This window comes from Vigna angularis, chromosome 10 (genome assembly GCF_016808095.1).
Source record: "Vigna angularis cultivar LongXiaoDou No.4 chromosome 10, ASM1680809v1, whole genome shotgun sequence".
Lineage (NCBI taxonomy): Eukaryota > Viridiplantae > Streptophyta > Magnoliopsida > Fabales > Fabaceae > Vigna > Vigna angularis.
The window spans coordinates 22,353,052-22,360,496 of NC_068979.1; the positions used below are offsets into that span (position 1 = coordinate 22,353,052).

Sequence of the window (7,445 nt, forward strand, 5' to 3'; positions counted from 1 at the left end):
ATGGAACTAAACAAGATATTAGAAGGCTTGTGAATATAAATTATTAGGAGTATATATTGGCAAATAAATAGAGTAATATATAGTCAAGGTAAAGGTTGATGCAAAAGAAATATCATATATGGCTCAGTTAAAATTTCGAACTTGGATTGACATCAATGTCCAATGTATAAGAGCATTGAAATAATTCTAACATGGAAACATCACAAATGAAGTGGAGAGAATAGAAGTGGCGATCTTGAGTTAAGTATATAGATACTGATATATTGGACACGACACGGACATAAACATTTTGACATGTGTAGTATCCAAAATGTAAAACAAGAAGAAACAAATATGTATATTAAATAATTGTGAATTATTTGAATTAACAAACAATATTTATATCCTAAAATTATCTATAAACAAGGTTAAATATAATAATAAAAAACATATTATTATCTAATATATAATTCATCTATTTAATATCCAAAAAGTGAAATGTAATAATCATTTAAGATATGTTTTTTATGTTTATAGATTTTTAAAAAGGTATTATATAAATCCTTATTTACTTGTGTTGAAGTTAGGTCAAAATTATGTCATAAAAAATATTTTTCGAATTAAACACTTAATAGATATGAAAAAAAAATTGAATTAAACACTTAATCAATACATGTCATATGAGTGTCATACGTATAGTGGTGTTCAGTACGTGACACATCATTAATATGGCAGGTACGACTTTCATAGATCTATATATATATATATGCACTTGGGTGTTGACCGAACCGAATTTGGAAGAGTAGACTAATCTTTAGATCGTTAAATAGCTTAGTTGTATAGGGTATATGATATACAACATTGCTGTTGTAATTCTGTACGACCTAATAGTCAACATAACATCATGCAAACGCAGTAAATCTGAACATGAGAAGAGATACTATGAGGGCACAACATGGCTCATTTGAGCAAAAATAAGAATGAGAATGTAGGAGAAATGCTGAACTGCATGGATGTGAGTCTGCAAAGAAAGATATATGCAGAACATATGGTAGCAAATGGCTATATAAATTGCTATTTTGGATTACTATGTGTATGACAAGTATAACTGGTTTTTTTGAAAGGATGATATTTTGTTAGAATATACTTAGAGTAACATTCTAAAGGTGGGAATCCTGGAGATTTCCCCATTTTTCTAATTTTTAGTCGTGTTTTGCTTATTTATGTATTCTATTACTAATTGATTTTTTTGTTGATAAGAAAAATATGTCCTACATGGTTTTGTTCGTGGTTGTCTTCACCTTCATGCTTTTACCTTCTCCTTTTTGTCGTATCGTGGGTTCTCCATCCTTTCGAGCTGTTTCTCGTGTTTTTATATTTACTTTATCTAATCACGACGTGACTGTTAATACCAGAGCTTATTAGAAATTTAAAAATTTTAGGGAGTGAAATTTAAAATATTGATGTTGAGAGATAAACAAAGTGGAAATAAAATTTTCGAGAGTGAAAATATAATTTAATATATATTAAAAAGGTTTAAAGTTACAAGTTTGGGGAACCATGGTCCCTTTCAAATGCAATTCGAGAAGTATAAAATGTATATGAAAGAAAATGCAGAAAGCAGTGGTTTACAAGGTGGAACCAACAAATGACAAAAGTGATGTATTTCGTACTCAATCTCGATTTATTAAAGACTTTATTATTAAGACTATCATAATGAATACTCTCGAACATAAAAGGAAGATATGTTAATTCAAAACAGTAATTATTATGATTCCCAACCAATAAGAAAGACAATAAGTATGTGGTTTTCGCAGGAGAATGGGTAGGAGATGATCATGGAAGAAAAACAAACCAGAGTACTAGTTTCGTCAGTCAATGATGTAAATTATGTTAAAAGTACAATGCTTGTGTATAGCTTATTTTAGTTGAAAGTTCATTTTCATTGTACTATATCACCAGAAAGCAGTGGCTGAAAGCATGCGCAGTACTGACATGCATGCAGTTGCACTACAGATTGACCACTAATAAACGGACAAGCTGAAATAATACACAAAAATTGTACAAATAATAATGTAGAGAGACGCAATCAAATCCCAGATACATGACCCTTGTTATGATTAAAACTACTTTCAATCATTTCAATTTTATATATGAAATATAGATCTCAGATTCTAAATCTCATCAAATTACACACACATTTACCACAGAAGAAGGCACATTCTTACCGTGATATAATTTCTAATCACCCCATATCCTCATCTTTCTCTATATATGATTGCTCAATTCTTCAAAGTAGACTTAAGAACTTAGGGTTAGGGAGCAAGAAAGAGCATTTAACATGAAATCGTACCATTTTGCATTCATATTATTGTTCTTCCTTCTTCTCCACCAATCCCTTTCCGCTAACTTCCCTGTCCCTTATTCTTCCACGGCCAAAGTAAAGAAGAACAAAAGAGGCAAGACGTTTGAGAATCAATGGAAGAGGGAAATCTGGCCTTCAGAGCCATATGCACCACAGAAGAAAATCAAAGGTCTATCTCTCATCAAAAACTACTTTGTCGAATTTGGCTATCTTCAATCCTTTGCTCCATTCAGCGATTTTTTAGACCCAAGAACAATTTCGGCCTTCCAAACCTTCCAGCAACGTTTCAACCTACAAGTTACCGGCAACCTGAACAACCAGACCCTCAACCAAATCCTACTACCACGTTGCGGTGTCCCTGACAAGAGTTTCCCACGCTTCATCAACAACGAGGCGCTGCCCAGCTACAAGAACCGATGGTTCGGCAAGAGAAACCTCACCTACGGTTTTCTTCCGGAGAGTGAAATCCCAGAAAGCATGAGAAAAGTGTTCAGAGATTCCTTCACTCGCTGGGCGACCGCCACAGGGGTTTTGAATCTGACGGAGACAACCTACGAAAACGCCGACATCAAAGTAGGGTTCTACAATTTCACAGAAGGTGTTCCGGAGCAGTTGTATGGGATAAGCTCTGTAAGGTTCCAAGAAGGTTCTAATGTGAGTATAGGGGAGATACGTCTTGATGGTTCCTATTACTGGGCGGTGCCGAGTGAAAACGACAGCGTATCGTGGAAGGAGGGGGTTTTGGACTTGGAGAGTGTGGCGATGCACGAGATAGGGCATTTACTTGGACTTGACCACTCTTTCATGAAAGAGTCTGTTATGTATCCTTACATTTTACCATCACAGCAACGAAAGATACAACTCTCTCCGACAAGAACAACATTCTTCAACAGTACAGTGATGCCAAGTCTGGTTATTGTGGAAGTTGGAGAGTTCTTGTAATTATCACCTTGTCCCTTGGATTTGGTTATATGGTGCTTCCAGCTTGAGAGTGGATTTGGAATCTTACTGGGAATAATATTATTATTTGGTATTTGAAAAAAAAAAACAAAATATATATATATATATATATATATATATATATATATATATATAAATAAATAAATAAATAAAAGGTAAAGTTTAGTATTTTTTTAAGATAAAAAAAGAAAAATTAAATAAAGATAATGTTAAATTAATGTAAAATTTAGGTATATCAAAGAATTTTTTTTTAAAAAATTACTCCGACAATATCATTCATTTTTTTTTTTAAATATGAAAGATTAAGATAATTTTATTTTTATAAAATAATAACCGATGTTAAATAACCTTGTTCCAAACAAAAACGATAATGCGTTCCATGTATTTGCATGTTACAAAGAAAACTAATATTATAATTGAAAGTATAATTAACTAGAGAAAGACTAAAATGGATTCTAAAACAATGGATAATGATTTCAAAATTACTCCACAAATAATAATAATTATAAACACCAACATGGACCAATCATAGAATAGTAAGTAAATGATGTTAAAATATTGTCAAAAAAAATGTTGTCAAAGTATCATTATCTTAAAACAATATGTGCACCAAATTTACACAAAAGACCTCATTCAATTCCATCAAAATATACTCATTATTTTCGACTCAAATCCTTAAAATTAATTTTAAGTTTTTTTCTTGTACATATTTTATTTAATTTTCTCATTTTTAACTTTTATTTAATATAAAACTTATTCTGACATTTAAATTAGGAAGTGTTACTTATTGATATATAACAAATAATAATAACATTTCAAGAATCGGCATATTAGCTGCTGTTGTAAAAAAGATAATTTTCATTTTTTATAAGGTTTAATCCTTTTAAACATCCCTACTAGTAGAGGTTTCAAATAGCTCCTCGTATTCTAAATGGTCTTAATTAGATCTCTTATTGTATAAAATTGAATCAATTTAGACCTCGCTGTTAATTAGGCTGGACGACGTTAAAAATTTTGATGGGTGGCTTGGTAACATGAGCAAATTGTTCTGACATAGCATACATTGGTCGCTGAGTTGACTTTCTTTTAAATAAGTTGGTGGTGGGCCAGGTGGTCGGCTACTCGGCCTGGTGGTCTGTCGGTCTGGTGGTCGGCCACTCGGCCTGGTGGTCGGCCACTCAGCCTGGTGGTCGGTCTGGTGGTCGGCCACTCAGCCTGGTGGTTGGTCACTCGGCCTAGTGGTCGATCTTGTGGTCGGCCACTCAGCATGGTGGTCGGTCTGGTGGTCGGCCACTCGACATGGTGGTCGGTCTGGTGGTCGGCCACTTGGTCACTCAGATTGATATGATAATACTACCATTTTAGTCATGGGATGACTTCTTTAGGTTACAGATACTCAGAAAGTTGCAGAGTAGTTAGATTTTAAATGCTTGAGATAAAGTTTGAACAAAGTACATAAATGGAATCGGTCTTTATTGTTTTGTAGATAAACATATCTATAATGGAGAAACTAGAAAAATGGTATAATGCAGAGCTTTTGTCTGTCACATGACAAATGGTGTTTATATTTAGAATATGAAAGAGGTATTATATTTTTTTTGTGTTTGACTTGCTCAATAATTTTTTTCACTCTTTGGTGTTGAATTTTGAATGGAAACAGAACCAGTGCGCAAACATTTCTGAGGAACTGTTGGCTCATCAGAGGTCATGATGCTGGCAGGACTTGCATTCAAGAAGAAGTGACAGAACAAGCATAAGACAAAAGGATAAGCTTATGATAAGCTTGTTTGTATGGTTGTAATATTGGGTGTATGGTTGCAATATTGGGTTCACCATACAATGGAGAGTTTGAAGATTTGAAGCTCTTGAAGACTTGCTGCTACAAAAGAATAAGCAAAATGGGTGAGTAATATTATGCAATTAAGTAACTATTATCATCAATTAAACTGTTACTAAATTGGTAAGGTTGTGACATGACAAATGGGATACCATATGCTTACCTTATCATACTCACTTGCAGGTTCTAGTCAGATCATTGCCCAATATCATCAACTAATATGTATTGACCAAGAGGTGACAAATGGTGTTTTATTCTCACAAAAAGTCAATTATTGCCAATATGGTTAGTAATACTGACAGTAAAGATACAATTAAACTAAATTAAGTTACAGTCAAAGTTTTCTTTATAAGTTTGGCAACTACACATTGCAGCTTCAAACAATTTTGTGACTTACAGTGTCAAGGACTTGTTGTCCAGGGTTGGCATCATCGAGTGTCCTCTTGCTTGCTACAATGCAATACCTCCAACAATCATCAAGGAGTCGATCATTCTTTACATCGATGTAACCTTTTGAAGAGAAATCACGAATCTGACCTCCAAATGGGACAGAGAAACTTGAGACATCAAACCTATCTTTGGTGGTGCATCTTGGATTGAGGAAACCATGGCTTTGATTGTCCTGCATATTGGAGCTGCAAGAGCAAGTGTGAAGCTTCAATTAATAATTAAGAATGGAACATTCCAAAATTTATAGTTTAAACATTCCCTTATAAACCCCTCTGTTACACATTTATAAACTGAAAAGATTCATCACGAGTTAAATCTCTAGCTTTCTAATAATTTTATTTAGGTCATCAACATCTCATGTGTTTTCAATTAACCAAGTTGTTTTCTATGTTAGATTTTTTAATCAATTTTGCAATATTTCTTAAACGTTATGTGTTTTTTTTTATATATTTATATTATAATTCTCAATGAATATACTTTGTTTTAAATCATCAATAAAAATAATTTTGATTAATTTTTGTGTACTTTGTAGTTTTATATATTTTATTTATTTTTTATTATAAAAAATAAATTTAATTAAATTAAAAAATTATGAATATAAAATAGTAATTATAAATAAAGAAGGTTTCAAACCTTCTCAAAAACCACAAGGTGACTTTGTATATTTATGTCTCATCTATTAAATTATATGAAAAAATTACGGCTTCCTTCTAAGTCATGGGCAATATCTTTCATTAAAGATTGGAAAGTTAGAGGGTCAACCATTCCTCCATAAAAGAAACTCCATATTCTCCTTTTAATATGCATAAAAACGTGTCAAGACCTTCTCCAACAAGAAATATTTTTACAGTATACCTTAATATTTCAACAAGAGTACAATGTTTGGACCTCAAATTTGGCTAATACAAAGAACTAGACATTGGAATATTTAAATGATTGCATGTTATAATTTGAACAAATGCAACTTGTCTTTTTTTTAATATTTTTTGGATTACTTTTATTTCGTAATGAATTGCACAAAAATTATGCCCTTAGTAATTAAGTATGAGATAAAAAGGAAATCTAAAATATGCATGTAACAAAATTTTAAGAGGATGAGAGATTGCAAACAATATAGTCAAATGATGAGGATGAATTCTTTCTCGAAAGGTTAATTGAAAGTTGTGAATATAAGGTAAAAAGGTGAAACTAGACAATTTAAAGCACTTAACTAGAAAAATATAGAGACAAAATTGGAACACAAATTTATGAAATTAACCAAAAATTGAATTTGCAACAGAAGAACTATGGACAAATCATTTAATATTTTATCATGAAGAACAAATGATGATGCTGTTGAAGAAAATTTGACCCATTCACATCTATTCATTTGTCACAATCTAAATGAAAAGATGGTGGTTAAAATCAGAGAAAAAGAAACAAAGACTAAAATGTAAAAGTTAATAGTATGTCTGAATTATTTGAGAGTTGAGATTAACAATAATTAAATACAAATATATAAATTTAGTTCCATTTGTGAAATCATTACTAATTTTTTTATAGAGTCTGTTTTAAGAAAGCCTATGTTAGGTTTTATAGTGTGGAGTTATTTACAAGCTTTATATTCAGATACCATTACCAAAAATACCATTAGTTATTTCACATAACTAAAATTGTTGAGAATTTAAAAATTAGCTAATCTTGCGAATAGTTTGATGCAAGGCCTGTACTCATTGTCATACGAACTCATTGTCATATGAACTCATTGTCATAAGAAAATAATCTCATTTCAATCACTGCATACCTTTTGCAGGTGAAGATCTCATAAGATTTCATGTCGGGTAAAAACAAATTGAGAAAGGGTTGAAGGAGACA

At 31.9% G+C, this 7,445-nt stretch overlaps 1 protein-coding gene across 1 annotated transcript; it reads left to right on the forward strand.

The window, feature by feature from the left end:
* Window positions 1–2,104: 2,104 nt before the first annotated feature.
* Window positions 2,105–3,367, forward strand: LOC108336722 (metalloendoproteinase 1). The gene has a single exon (XM_017573188.2). The coding sequence runs from the start codon at window positions 2,321–2,323 to the stop codon at window positions 3,284–3,286; it is 966 nt and encodes a 321-aa protein (XP_017428677.1). The 5' UTR covers window positions 2,105–2,320; the 3' UTR covers window positions 3,287–3,367.
* Window positions 3,368–7,445: the final 4,078 nt, after the last annotated feature.